This window comes from Pleurodeles waltl, chromosome 9 (genome assembly GCF_031143425.1).
Source record: "Pleurodeles waltl isolate 20211129_DDA chromosome 9, aPleWal1.hap1.20221129, whole genome shotgun sequence".
Classification (NCBI taxonomy): Eukaryota; Metazoa; Chordata; class Amphibia; order Caudata; family Salamandridae; genus Pleurodeles; species Pleurodeles waltl.
Window position 1 is genome coordinate 757,188,971 of NC_090448.1, and position 15,798 is coordinate 757,204,768.

General features: G+C 41.5%; 1 protein-coding gene across 1 annotated transcript in view; it reads left to right on the forward strand.

Moving 5' to 3' along the window:
* The window catches only part of LOC138259932 (NF-kappa-B inhibitor epsilon-like), a 53,757-nt gene extending 39,663 nt beyond the window's left edge, over positions 1–14,094 (forward strand). The window contains exons 4-6 of the mRNA XM_069207922.1: positions 10,487–10,575; positions 11,656–11,904; positions 13,275–14,094. Coding sequence (XP_069064023.1) covers positions 10,487–10,575; positions 11,656–11,904; positions 13,275–13,346 — 410 coding nt within the window. The 3' untranslated portion in view covers positions 13,347–14,094. The remainder of the gene's footprint in view (positions 1–10,486; positions 10,576–11,655; positions 11,905–13,274) is intronic.
* Positions 14,095–15,798: the final 1,704 nt, after the last annotated feature.

Consider the following 15,798-nt stretch of genomic DNA (forward strand, 5'->3'; position numbering starts at 1 on the left):
CAAGATCCCCATTAAACAGCTTTGACTTTGGAGGAGTTCCCATTAACTCAGTCATGGTTGATGGACAGGTGTCTTGGGTGGGAACCATTATGCGCCAGAAGCAGCTAAATTGCTCAGCTCCATACCCCTACATTGTATTGTAGTTGCATTTATATAATGCTTCATAACCCTAAGGAGGTGCCAAAGCGTGTTGGCAGAGAATAGCACCCTTCTGCATCGAGGCTTAGATGGAAGGGTGTGCGTCTCTATGTAGGTCTGATGAGGAAGGGTTCTTATGTTATGCATGAATACCAAAGCTGTGCTCTTATTGGGCATTTGTTGCTGTGTCTCGTCTTGGTGTGAAGTGATGAAAATATCAAGTGAAAGGATAATATCTAGGCTTAAAAGGCGTCTGTGCAATAATAGTGTGGTCTTTATTGTGTAGTTGTTGGTATTGTGCATTCAATCACTCATTCACACTAAATAACAATTTGGATTGAGTCTGCACAGAGAGGAAACCCCTTAGGGCGCATTGTGGAGTGAAATTGTTCTTGACATCCACAAATCTGATCATGTTAAGCCATCAGGGCTACGCTATTCAGGGTGGTAGTCCTCCGTAAAAGTCTTAAAATGTAACTTCGACAGACTCTGTTGAAGCTAAAAGCAAGAAGCTGCTCATAAATCTAAAACAAATGCTCCAGTGCACTCCCAATGTGACACCAGGTCACAGATACACCCTTTCTCACTGGGACATCTCTCAGGCAGCCAGTCTGCATAATCCCCTACCCTGCTGGCCAACCCACACCTGTCTGCAACTTTCAGTAACCACTTTCCTTGCTTCAGCCAGTTTGTTCGCTGCTTGTCAGGTCCCTGGAGCTCTTTACGTTTTTTTGATTACCCTCTATAGAGACTTATACTCAAACAGGAAATATAAATAACCCAGAGACTAGGGAGTGGATAAAAAAGTAGTTTGAAAGCACTATTGTGCCGTAGGTTACCTTCACTTAAGTCCGCAAACGATAACTTTTTTTAAACCGTGTTACAACTTCTGAAGGACATATAGCATTGAAACCACGGAAATAAAGGGATTTCACTTGCTTTTTTTCAAATCTTCAAATACTCTGCTCAGTAGATTGTAGTAATACTCCCCCTATTCCTGCCCCTTTGATGTTTGAAATAGTGCATGTGAAAGCCCCTTCGACCCTTCTCAGTTTCTGTTGTTAGCAACCATCAGGCTCTTCTTCAAGAGTCTCCCATTTGGTGTAGGGTGGCACAAATTGGCTTTCCTGTATCAGAGTTCCCAATTTCCCTAATGCTATGCTGCACAAGAGTCAAACAGACTCTGAGTTAAACAGGGACTTTTTAGAAAATATTTTGCAGCACAATCCTCGGTAGGATTCTCTGTTAATAGGTTTTCTTTCAGAATGTTTTGGCTTAAAGTGAAATAGATACAAAACTACAACATTTGTATGAAAACAAAATATTAGTACCCAAATCCATGCCTTTACCTGGAATATTAAGTCTAAAAAGTTGTTTTAAAATAGGAAGGAATTTGGTTTGTTGATGGTTAAACTGTTTTAATTTTACAAAGGTATACCTGTCTGTGCTTAAAACGTTCCACAGCTTAAACTCTTCTGAGGTGCACTGTTTGAGCGTTCTCTACCACATGGGATCCACATAATCTACAGTTCTGCTTCCTATTTACTAGAAATACCTCTTGTGTCCAGAAACCATGTCCCTTCAAGAATTTTCCAAGCCCCTTCAATAATTTTTGACTTTTTCAGGTTGAATTGGATAGTTCTCATAACGCCATATGCCAACTCTGCACCTCGGTGAATAATTTCCACAGACGGCTGATGGTTTACTTTACTCAATTATGGCCATATAAGGCATTTGTTTGGGTGCAGAAAAGTGTTAGTTTTCTTCCTCTTTCTCATCAGTTTTCTGCTCAGTTGGTTTATTATCCTGTCATGATTTGGATGCCTAAATCAAAGCAGATAACAGAAGATTCCTTGGTTTTAATTTCTTTTCTCTAAAATCACTAGTCCCTTTCATAAATGTACATGATGTAGGGATGAATCTTGACACTCCTGGGGTGGGATATATCTACCATCTTGCCATTCCATGGATGAGGCGAGGCATGGGCAATTCTGCAGATGTGCTATTTTCCATATAATAATGAATTTGGTACATAATCCATCATCTGCTACATAATTTGCAGATTTTATCCAAAAATAAAGTTGCTCGGAGCTGAAGCCAATCAAAAGTTACTACAACTGCAGAGGCACGTGTTTCCATGCAGTGGCAGGCCGTTTGCAAAGGTTGACTTGTCACCTTACTGCTGTAATTGGGTATTAAACCGGTACTAACGAGGTGGCACCTTTGTATAGACCGGGTTATTGTGTAAAAATGACAAAGCACAAAATGTGCTCCATTTCGTGGTATAATTTGCCTTTTCTTGTTGCATAATTTAGCCAACACTACCATATAATGTGGTCCTCCCCGTTGCATAATAACAGTTGCCCTGCCTATAAATGTTGTGTGTCAGTGAAAAATGCAGATGAGGATTGTGGAAACCAACCTAAAGGATTTCAGGACAAATAGTGATACTAATCGAATTACTTCGTGTTTACTGCCCTCCGGCAGGTCATTTTATTTCTTCCCCAAACACTAATCCTGAGAGTCTCCTTTGCTATACTGTGCTTCATGACTGAGGCATGGTACCCATAAAGTGCAGGGCTATGTAATATTGTAAAATATCTATGTAGCCACAGGACTAGGGACCAGATGTACTAGGCACTGGTCACTATTTGCTGCCATTATTTTTTGACCTGCGTGGTATTTTGCAAACAGGCCTATGTACCGATAGTTTGAGTCACAAAATACCAAATTGTAGTGTCGCAGTTCGATCTAACTTGTGGATATTAATGAGGTAGATCCCAAATTGTAATCCACTACAATTCGTAACATTCACAGTGTTGGTAACCTGCTGGGTGTCAACAGACCACCATGTCTGTGTTTGCTTTAACATAAAATAATGTATTTTTTTCAAATGCAGCCCATTTACAGTACAGTAAAACTGGATGCTTTTCAAAAGTATTGCAAACATTTTAACTCTAGACAGTGGTTCATGGGACCGCTCCCTACTTTTAAAAATGTATAGTCACCATTCACAAAAGGGAAGGGGTCCCTTGGTTTTCAAACGGGTTACCACTGTCAAGTCAAAGTACATTTACTTGTTCTTTAGATAAAGATCATAAAAGAGCATATTAGAATTCATCTAATATACACAAACGACTCATCATAACATAAATCTTACTAAAAATATGTTTTAAAAACAACAGTTTGCTGCTTCATAAAAGAATATTAGAGGAATAAGAATCATCCCCATACACAGAAGGAGATCAAAAACATAGGGACGTAAAATATTAACATAACATCGGTGCAATGTGGGCCACAGTATAAAGTGTATTTACTAGACTTCAAACTTCTTCCCCCGCCGCTATCCCTCCATCTATATCCTGTATCGTAAAGACATTTTAAGGAACATGCATACACTAAAAAAATATCAGGGCTACTTAACATTTGGAGATAAAGTGGGGCCTCCCTACATTTCTTCAAAGCAAACTAATTCAGACTATGCTTAAGACCGAGTTGGAAGAAATAACGATATAATGTAAAGAAATACATAAACTGTAACATCGTCTGGTCAGCCAGCCTTTCACAAATATATACTGGCAATCACTGTCCCGCAGTTTTCCCATCAGAAAAGCACAAAAGGCGCCAGATGTTGCCTGACCTAAATCTAGATCAAAATGACTTTTCCCACCGTGAGAGCTCCAGGGTTAAGTAAAATGCCAGCTCTCCCATAGCTAGTGTAATCGAATAATTATGAATGGAGTGCTTACTAACAACTTCTCCCATACTTTGGGAGAAACTGTACTGTCCATGATTAGAATTTACCAACCTCTTATCCTGTTTGCTTGATGTATAGGGGCGGTAAACATTTCGGGGAGACAAATATCGGTGAAGGATTTACTAACGAACTTCAGCCGAATTTTTTTTACAAAACAATAATAAATCCCATTCCAAATCGCTGCTTGGAAGGGACACTCTAAAAACGTTCCTTCCTAATACATATGAGGTATGTAGTTGCAAATCCAAATTGTGATTCAGTAACATGTTACAGAATCTCAGTTTGTGCTTGGTAGATACCAAAAGGCCCTTTTACAGTCAGAAATGCTCCGATTTTGGGAAACCGATCCTTTGCAACAGCAAAAAGCCTTAATACATCAGGCTCTAGATAGTTCTGAAATCTATTTGCGTTGTAAAAAAATCTACTTGTCCCATTGGTGCCATGCAATGAGATGACAGATTGTGGCACCTTCTCAATATAGCGGAGCTATGGTGACATTCTCTCTGTTTGCTCATGTTCAGTCAGGGTTTGGATTCTACCAGTGATCTGATTATTCCTGAACAAGGATTTATTTATCACAAATCTTTGAATATTCACAGGCTCTACGAATGCAGTGTCTCTGTTTTTGTTTGGGCTGTGTTTGGGCTAGTTTTGTGACTAAGATAGGGCTCTGAATATGGCAACACAAGCATTATGATGGATTTCTGATTATAAAGGGGTCAGGATGTATCATTGCTTTTTCTTATGTTAGTTTCTGATAAAGTATCTCCGGAACTGCTCCACAATATTTACTTTTAAGCAAGGACTATAAATAAACTCACATTCTGCTTGTGGCCTAGTGCCTAGGTTGCCAACTGTTGATCAAGGACATCGCTCACAGTCTAACTTTCTCCACTTTACCACATTGTCCAGTTATTGTGCAGACCCTTACTACTCACTTGCCCACAGTTCCGTTGTTTGCTATAAATGTGAGTACATGCAAAGTGCTATACCACTAACTGGACATTTACATTTTACAACTAGAAACACTATTTTGTTTTATCAGAGTCAAAATGTAATGGGGTGTTTATGTATGCAGGTTTGGCTTGCACAGTCAAAATTGTTTTTTTCACTTCTAAAAGGATTTAGCCGCATGAAGATTTTCTTGTAAGCAAATTTACTCTCGAAGGCTGACAACAGGTGAGAAGTAGTCATTCCAGGGCTGGACTGCCCTGTGAGTTGACCTGTTTATGTCTATTCACCAGCTCTTCTCTACCCCCTGTACACCCTGGAAAAGGTTACAATGTTACTCCTGACAACAGCAGGAGTAAATCTTTTTCAAAGATGAGAGGAGCCTCTTTCCCAGGGAGAAACTAGTACCCCTATGGGGAGAATAAAGAAATAAAAGTTTTTAACAAGTGAATTTCCATTTAATCTGCAGATTGAACAAATGTAGATCTGTTCATGTCTAAATGTAATCCACAAACGTTGGCTAGTACACCGAGAAATCCTCAACTGTCACAGGTTTTCAGATCTACTTCTGTAATCTCTTGTGAGTTCCTAGGGGGTGTAAATCTGCACTAGTGCAACCAATGCATAGGCCTAAATGGGATTTACTTCGATTCTCCATTAATATGTTTTAAAATGTTAACATGCATCAAAACATTTTATTAAATTATACTTTAGGCAAATGTTTTTAGGCTATCTTTAAATAGCAACACAAAAGGATGCTGGGCAGAGTGCTGAAACTTTTCAAACACTCACCTCCAGTCACAGATCTGGGTTTAATCCATTGTTCTTTTGCTCACCCCATTTTGGACCCAGCCATATGCAAATCAGTCTTGACTCTGTCTTGCACCCCATGGGATAAATCCAGCCAGAACTGCCAGGCTGTGTTCTCCCTTGACTGGAAACAAGCATCCTGGGACCGGTGCCAGGGTACCACCCCTTATCAGCCAGGCTAGCTTGAGCAAGGGACCCATGTCTGGGTATACCCTGGCCACTTAGGGCAACTTTAGCAACACAAAAATGATGATGGACGGAGTACTGAAACCTTTCAAACACTCGCCCCCATCTACTGGGGCTGAGTGTTGAAAAGTTTCAACACTCTGTCCATCACTTTATTTTGTGGTGTTGCTATCTTTAAATGGCAACTAGAATGTAATCAAACCTTTGTCCTTTTTTTAAGTTGCAAATACTTTTGGTATGCAATTTATGTTAGAAGCAAACAAATTATACAATGTGTTTAGTGAATTGTCTGCAACCATTATACATTTTTATCCATGTTGAAAATTTTGCAGGGTACATTGTTTGCTTTCAAACTAAAATCACCAATCTTGCATCCATTCTACTGCATATATTTGAATAGGATAAAGGAGTATTTTGGGAGCATTATAAAGACTCACATATTGCTAAATTTTAAATATTAGAATCACTGTCTAATGTAAGCTGAGCTTACATCTTGCTGTGTTTTCTTAGAGTGCTTACCCTAGCAGCAAAGGTTTTGCGTTGATGAGCCACTTTTTATGAAACATTTTATTAGTTAAGGCTGCTTATGTTTCCTCACTTTATTCCTATTCAAAGCTTTGACATCTTCTATCTTCACGCACTCTGGCACTTATCCTATGACAGCAACAGTGTCTGCCCTACCAAGAGAAGGAACTCAAGCCCACTGGAGAGTATTGCATATTATCTTCCCGAAATATCAGTATTGTATGTGTCACATGCGGGGCCATATCCTGTGACCATTTACCCTGTCCCATCAGTTGGAGAGATCAAATTCCCTGGCCAGGTGACCCGCAAGTGGCTTCATGCTAATACTGTGATGCAAGCACCCGCAGATATTGCAAAGTTGACTAATGGAGATGCAACCTTTGCACCTCTAGTGCCTTGGGTTGCACTCTGTTCTTTTTGCTCACATAATACAATTTGCTTTTTGTCATTTTTTCATCTCTTTACTCAAAGCAGAGACAGATAAACTGATTCATTATATGATAACAAAAAGGATGGATTAAATGGGTTGGGATGGGGCCAACTTAGGTTCTTGGGGGCCCAGTCCATTTCGCATTTTTATAACCACCACTCACTTTGTAAATGGTTTTCGTTTTGATCTGATGCACATAAATGTATCTTGTGAGAGGATCCTGAAGCTCTTTCCTGGATCCGACTCTCCTGAGCCAATTTAAAGCAAACAAATTATCCAACAACACATTAAAGGGTTCCTTTAACAAGAGGTCTCTCCACAAACCATAATACCAGCTTCAGTATCTGGAGGTATGGTAAACCATTGCCAAGATAAACTCGGTAGAGGACCAGGTGCTGGTTAGTGGCGCAGTTGAACCATAAGATTCAGTGCAGTGTTAATCCCACGATCACCTGATCAGTGCCAGATTACCAAATAGGCAAAGTAGGCAACGGCCTATGGGCCCTACTCCTTTTAGGGGCCCCGCAACAACAGATCAAAATAATATTGATTTGATCTTGAAAGAAAATTACAATCAAGCTTTTGTAAATTGTTTTCAAACGATAGAAAAAAAAATTAATCTACTCAAAGAAACAAAAACGTTACATGAAAGACTATAGAGAAAATAATGTATTAATATAATGTACCCATTAACAGCTTAAAGTACATAGCCCATATACATCACATTCAGTTTGTCTCTTAAAAGCTCATCTTGTGTTAGCTGTCACTTTGTAAAATAATTTGGTGCAAACTATGTATGTGTAATGTTTACTTTTGTGTAATTAAACTGGTTTAACAAAACTGTTGGTTGGTAAAATTAAAAACGTATTAGGAGATAATTTGCGAGGGGGCCACGGAAATTTCGACTGCTTAGGGGCCTCCACATATTTAATCCAGCACTGCACCTGATACAAAGACGAGAGAAATAACTGGAGACTGTGGTACCAAGTCATTCTCTTTAGTTCCTGTTGAAGCTCCCAAACATTACACTCTTACAGTGGAACCTTCCTCAGTCACATTTTTCGAGACAATTTCAAAGTGCTTTGCTTGAACCACAATTAGATCATTTACAATGTGTCTGTCTGTAGAAGAAGCTGAGGTAAGGAATTAAGGCATTCATTTTTATTCTGGCTGGCTCATCTGGGCTACATCTATCTAACCACTTTACACGTTCCTTTAAAAAACGAATGAATCGCTGCCTAGCTTTTCTAGAGTTGATCTTTGGCAGAGGTTGTCTCCGTAGATGCAGGTGTCTACTGGAACAGAAATCTTCGGTTAGGATGGCCACCCGCATGTTCCTAGCCTCACATGCAGAGCAGCATTTGGATGAGGTTCACAAATGCCACCTGCATGTTTCTATTCTCACACACGCCTCTGCATGCAGGTCCGCATAGAAAATGTTTGGGTGAGGAGTCTGTAACACTAATTGGCTCTGAAAATTAAAGACGTTGACAATACAAGTCAATGTCCTGCTTATCAGGGCAGTTCGATAGGTTCGTATCCTCTGCCAGCATTGAAGCACAGCATGGTCCAGGCTACACTTTGCGGTTTACCTGTCAATAAATAAAGTCACAATGATTAAGTAACCAATAAATTATATAGTGATAAAATCATTTAGTCTAACATACTAATGTCATGATTCTTTTGACGATAGAAAGATAAGCTCCATTCGTTGTAACCTGGGACTATTTCCCTTTAAAAAGAAATGTAGTACCAGGAGAAGCGCAATATACTCTAGACTACACTTCCTATAAACACTTGAGCAGAACACAAGCATCAATGCAATAAGAGATGCACATGCGAATACGCGCATGTAAAATTGTTGGATGATGGCTGAACCTAATGCAGCTGGCTGAACGCAATTAACATTCAGTAGGAATTTGCGATGACCGCTGTAGGTGGCAGGATGACATTGGCACCCATGGTGAAGTAAATTGAAGCATTTTGAGGGGCATGAAGAGACGGAGATACCTTTCCTACATAATAAAATACCAAACAAATGGATTTCCTCCCTTATTTACTTCATAGCATGTGACAGTATGGGCATATCACAGCCCATCCTGAACTATTTTGACCCTGTGAACGTAGGGTGAGGCATACTTAGGATGCAAGACGGTCACTATTGTATCACCTTTCTTTGAAGTATGTGTGTGCCGCCATCTTTGCTATTTTGCATGCATTGTGTGGTGTTCTTGTTTGTTTTTACTGACTCCCGGTTTAAAAGAGACACAACTAGGAGCTGAATTATATTTTTGGAGTGTTTAGACTAAGCATGGTTTATGTCATTTGCAGGTACTATAAGGTGCCTGTATATTCTAGGCCAAGTAAGCCTTCATACAATTCTTCATAAATCCTATAAGAACACTCAACCTACAGGGTAATCTATAGTCTTGATGAAAGCCATGGACTCATAGAGGCCTCTGGAGAAGAGCTAAAATATGTTAACAACAATAAAGATTCATGGACAATTATTCTTATATGCATCTACATACATACTTTTTAACCATAGCGGTGGCATCCAAAATAAAGGGATATAGGGGTAGCCCTTAGGTATTTTATTTCTTGTATCTACCTTGAGAAGAAGTGTTTTCTCCATTGACGTTGGGCCCATCCTGGTTTCTAGGGACCAGGATGAGACCTGAGAAGAAGTATACCACTAATGGAGAAGGTAAAGGTCATACGAAAAAAAAAAAAACATTCACTCGGGTTTGCCTCCAGGATACATTTGTGAACTGTTTCCTCCACTTAGCCATTTCTAGTTCTCATTGGTTCACTAAACAGAACTAAAAACTGTCTTGACTAATTTAATGATATCCTACTGAGAAATGACATGTCTTTTTATGTTCTTGACATCATGTTTCATGCAAGTGCTCCCTACTTAACGTTAATATGTAAAAGGGCCTTAGAGACTAGAGGTGACAAATTGTGCCTTATTGAGCACGTACTATAGGGCAATTTGTAGGTAAATATAAAGGTCACAAGTGGATTTTTAAACAAAATGACAAATAGTTCTTAACCAAGTGACTGCATTCTACAAGGTTTATGGCTGTGGTAGAAATGCTTTTGGGAAACATTTACATAATCTAGATCTGCAGAATAGCCACATGGAAATCCAATCATGCCTTCTAAAATTGTTTTCCCTTAAATTCTGATGTTCTGTAAGGAATTCTTTTTATATAGCTACTTGGATCGACATAGTTTTCGCTTTGTGTTTTGTTACTGTTTAGTATTCAATTCTAACCTTGTGATTAATAAAAAGACCCATCCTGTAGATGAGACATTACTTACTTATTGCTGTTTTTCTTCCCAACCAGCATCCCTAGAGCACAGATATTGTTGGGTATCACGTGTTTTTAAAATATTGACTCAGATGCTCTTGTTGGTGAACTGCTGTATAGTATCCTTCCAGATCCAAATCCAGCTCCAGAGGCTGGATCATTATTAAAGAGCAAAACTTTGCCACAGTGTGAAAACATTTAAAAAAATGTTGTAAGTGTGCTCGGGAGAGTGTTCAAGGCTGTGAATCTCAGAACGGTAACTGTGCTGTTACAAACTGGAATGTTTTGCCCTTCTACTCCCCCCCACCCTTAACCCCAGTTCTATTATAATTATGACTCTGAAGGTACTAAAGAACTTGTTTTGTTTTTCAGGCCTGACCTGCTTGCACTTGGCAGTTCTGAACCAGCACTGGGGAATCCTGCAGTACTTGCTCGCCTTGGGGGCTGAGATCAACGCCCAGGTGAGACATGGCTTTGATATGAAACAAAAGAGGAAGAAACATGGTGTAGTCCCACGAGATGCCCAGGGCTGAGAGGGCTGTCTAAATAATACAACCCTGTCGACGGAGAGCACATGCTACTCTGGCAGCAACATCAGTTGGTTATTGATTGGTGTGCTGCGGATACATGCTGTTGCAGCGATACCTGATTACCTAATTAACAGTGCTGCTCTTGTAGCGGCAACTAGTGGCCAGAACTGGGAATTTTGTTTAGTATGTTAATGTTGTTATCGCAATATCACCTGAGGTGGGGACTGGAATACTCCTTTAACAATGAAACCTGCTGGATGTAATTCGGGGGTACTGGTGTTACGGTGACACCTGCTGGACAAAGCATGTAATGTTGCTCATACAGTTATGCGTGCTACCAGGGCTGCAGGTAACACTTTTACAGTAACACCTGCTGGCTGGCCGGGATAGCTGCGAGGGAGAGTACTGCTGAAGGCTTGGTGATTTGGAGAAAAGGAGGATGTCCTCACACGAGAAAACGAGAACTGGGAACAGTGAAAGGCTCTAAGAGAACGATGAATAATGGGGAGATTTGTATGGGTGGAGAGTAGACACAAGGGTTTTTTAATGCGAGGTGCGAAAAAAATGGCATACGCAGCAGGTGGATGTGAATGAGGCCTCTTAGTAGGTTGATAAAAGAGAGTTTTCTCAGGAGAGGGTCGGAAAGAGAAAGGTGTATCTGGAAAGGATGTGGAAGATGGAGATTTTTTCGGATTGTAAGTGGAAGAGTCATTTCAGGAGTTATTTAAAAGAAGTGCTTTACAAGAGTGAGTAGGAAGTAGATGGGTATCTCTCGTGCATGATGGAAAGGGGAGTACTCGAACAAGATTGGAAGGAGAGAGACCCAAGGGTATTGAGGAGATAAAGTGCCTCCTAGTGGTTGATGAGAAGAAGGGCCTATCTCGGGAATTTGAGCAGAAGAAAATAATCTCGAGGTTTATGGGAAAGTAATGGACCCCTTGTGGTGATGAGAAGGAAAGGGGCCTTATTTTCTATCCATCTTCTTTTTAACACCTTTTCTCTTCACCCCAGGATCGAACTTGTGGTCGAACGGCACTCCACCTGGCCGTAGAAATGGGGGATGCCAACCTGGTCGCTATTCTCCTGGAAAACGGGGCTGAGGTGGATCCCATCATGTACAATGGCTGCACCCCCCTGCATTTGGCAGCAGGCAGGCTTAATGTAAGCATCTGGAACATGCTGTGCCAAGCTGGGGCGGACCGTCTGCAACCCAACATGGAGGGTGAGACCCCACAGGACCTCGCCAATTCAAGTCGCCTGGTGAGAGATTTTGCCAGAACTCAGAGCCTATAGTGCCACAAGAAGGGCTGGACAACCCCCTCTATTTTGTAACCTCTGGTATCGGATTATGAATTGTACGAAACCTTCATTCGGTGGATCCTCCTACCTGAACATGGGGAGTGGTAGAACCTAATTTCGTAATAATGGCGTTCAGCGCACTGATTAATGTCATACCCTTAATTCGGTGACACTGCCTGGTCCTGTTTACTGTGTCAGGTAGTGGGGACAGTTCAAGCAGCATTGTTTTGTGCCCTAGTTATTTATTCATGGCGAGTGCTGTCCTTTTCATTCATTCACCCTCGCATCAGACTGTGGGCAGAGCCAGACCCTAATAATTTACCCACCCTCCCCCCACAGTATTGGAGACAGGTACGACCAGCCCTTCTGCCCTTTTATGGCAAGGAAAGCATGTCACCAACTGCTGGAGAATGCAAAGTCCCAGCAGCCCTTTCATCCTCTGCTTCTTGGTGTCTGCTTGTAGGAAGTATCTCTGATTCCCTAAAGGTGTGACAAAGAATATTCTTTGCCGGCTACTTTATTCTGTGGTTTCTGGAAGCAGCGTTGGGATGCCAACACGTTTACTCCATGCTACTAGCTGTCTTTGCACGGGCATGGAAATCCCTTTAATCTGTGGACTTTGATCTTAGAGTATGGTTAATAACATCCTCATTATGTAACCCTGATATCACGGCCTGGCAGTGTCAGACCTTTATTGTCAAGTTTTTGACATCAGATCATGTTTCCCTTCATTAATGCCCTTGTACCCGGGGACCCTGAAAGAGCCGTCCTTTTCATCATGTGCCCTAGAATCACTTTTTTGCCCACGGCTACCGATTCAATGCAATCACCAACTTCATTCTATGCTCCCTAGGATTAGAGTCTGGGCAGTGTCCCCCATTTATATTGTCACAAATTTCATTCTCTGCACCCTAGGATTAGAGTGTGGGCAGTGCCCCTACTTCATTCTGCTCCCCCCTAGGATTGGAGTCTGGGCAGTGTCCCCATTTTATTCTGTGCCCCTAACATTGGTCTGGGCTGTGCCCCCGCCTTCAGTCATCGACCCACTTCATTCTGTGCCCCCTGGGATGAGAGTCTGGGCAGTGCCTCCACTTCATTCTGTGCCCCCTAGGATTAGAGTCTGGGCAGTGCCCTCTCTTTCAGGCAGTCCCCCACTTCATTCTGTGCCCCCTCGGATTATAGTCTGGGCAGTGCCCCCTCCTTCAGACAGTCACGTAGTTCATTCTTTGCCCCTTTCTGTCAGAGCCTAGGCAGCTTCGCCCCTTAATCTGTACCGGAGCTATGCGCGCACCCATCGCTGTCACTCATCTGCCTTACACTTTCTTTTGCAGGGTTTTGCGATCTGCCAGTTTGATGACCTCGCACTCTGGGGGCGGCCGTACATGCCCGGGAAGCTGATCTGAGGGTCCAAACCTGCGCTGATGAGCACCGTGCCAGAAAGCTTCCCCCACCAGGAAGAGAGAGAGGGGGGATCTCCTGGATAGCATCAGCTCAAGAGTAACATTGGCTTGTCGGAGAGCCACAAGCTGTGGGCTAGGATCATCAGTCCGTGGTCTTGTGAAGGTGTAAGGACGGGGAGGACTGTGAGGGACTCATGACAGTACTTTTTACCAACGAATTTGCAGCTGTGCCCCCCGCAGGATGGTGGCCTCCGGAACCTGATTAATACTCCGTACTCAACGGGGTCTTCAGAGCACAAAGGGTGTGGCGGACCCGGACATGGGACTGGGTGCACTCGACTGAAGCCAGGGGGTGTCAAGCAGTTCAGAAAGCAACCGCACTCACTGGCCTGTTCAAACGCCCAAGCATCCACAAACCCAAACACATATCCAGAGACACTCACCAATGAAAACAGACACGGCCATAGAAATAAATTCAAACACAAACCAGAGAAAGACGTTTACATTGAAAGACGCCCAAAAACAAGCATTGGCAAAGACCAAGCCTGGCGTTTCATGCAGCAAAAGATGCAAACAGGCATACACAAATATTGTGGTAGTGGGAATGGTTTTATTAAAGGTGATGACCCTAATGGTGGTGAGGTAAAGCTGGTGGTGTCATCAGTAGACGTGCTAGTAAAGGTAGTGGTGGTAATGTTACACACTTGACAAAAACACTAAAATAAATCTGCAGCAGCTAAAAAAAGAAAAATGCATTGAGTTCAATATTTGAATGAGTGATGGTTGATGGTATTTTTCGATGTAACACAAAGCCTCGTGTATTGCAATACAGCACTCTAGACAGCCAATAGCATAAAGCGAGAGAGTAATGCTCATCTGGTGGAGCCAAAGCCCAGTCTAGGTGTACTTTATTTAAAGTAATGGTAAGACTGTCTTACGCACTTTACTGTAAATCAGGTCTAATAGGAACTCAGCGTGACATATACACACAGCCATGTGTATACAAGGAAAAAACAACAATAATTGTTTTGACAGAATGAATTGCACATGCAAAGAAACAGATAGTAACACGTGCATAATAATAAAACACATATGTAAATGCAGAAACTCGCTAATGGATCCACAGAAATGAAAGCACACCGTGAGTGACAGAAACCTACAACACATAGACACACACTTGGGTGCACTCTGTGCCAAACAACTCCATCCTTCTACTTCTGATCATGCCCTAAAAAACATTCTCTAAGACACCAGAAAAACACCACAGCCTCACAAACTCTCCACTACAATTAAATACCTTAATACAAAGACTCAGAAACACATGAACACCCAACCACAGCATTGAAACGCCAGAAAAGCTGTCCCACAATGAAACACAAATAGCAGCAAGTGGTAGACCCACTCACACAAAAGTTATTTCAGTTGAAATTACACAGACACAAACATATCCACGCTCAGTTCACTGAGATATTACACAACGAATTAAATAGTTAACGCCCACCAGCAGACACTAACTTAAAAACACCAACTCCTTTTACGTTTGGGACATTTTTGATACACCTATCCACTCACAAGAACAGTTTTCTAAAGTCAGGATTACTGTGGATAAGTGTTCTCACACCCAAACCAGTGAAGCACACGCAACTAGTGTCACGTAGTGGCAAGGCCACACAATATTCCTAGAGCAGACATTGGATAACATATACATGACTAAATAGTCCCTCCCGACCGTTTATTTCGTTAATTTAATGTTTTTTTCTCTTCTGCAGTGCGAGCAATTTTTTATCCAAGCTTATCAATCACTTTTGTGGAACTAGACTACGGGGAAAAAAACAACGTGGAACCATAGGTAGTTTTTATAATTGGGATTCACACTATATATCTATAGACTGCATATTTCCCACCATAAGTTGGTTACTTTGTGACGGCAGGAAAAACATAGCACCTTTCGGTCAGAAGATAAAACTATAGTGGTGGAGTACTGACCTCCCTGAAAACTGTAAGATCACTGATCAGTCTGTGCCATGTTATTTCCACTGGAAACAAGCGTTTAGTCTTCATCCTGTGGTGCTTATGTGTAAGCACATCACGCACCTGCCTCCTTTGAGTGTTGACTCCATAGTGCCCTTAAAAAAAAAAAAAAAAAGTTTGCAACAATTTTTAGTCCTGACGTTCGCCAAGGCCTTTTGATTTTAGTAAAATTATATATATATCATGTACTTACTTAATGGGGTTTCGGCCAGCCCTCTTCATCTTTTGCTCTTTTGGTGTGGAATTCACATTTTTCTTCCACCCACTCCAGAATACAGCATAGGGTAATGGGTCAGCCCACTTCAGTAACTGACTACTTTCATTATGAGTGACGGCACTCTGCTCTTTCACAAGTAGCACATCCACACACAAAGACATTTTCTTCAGTGCCAGAAACTATTGTGATATTATGTGCTTTTTGAGA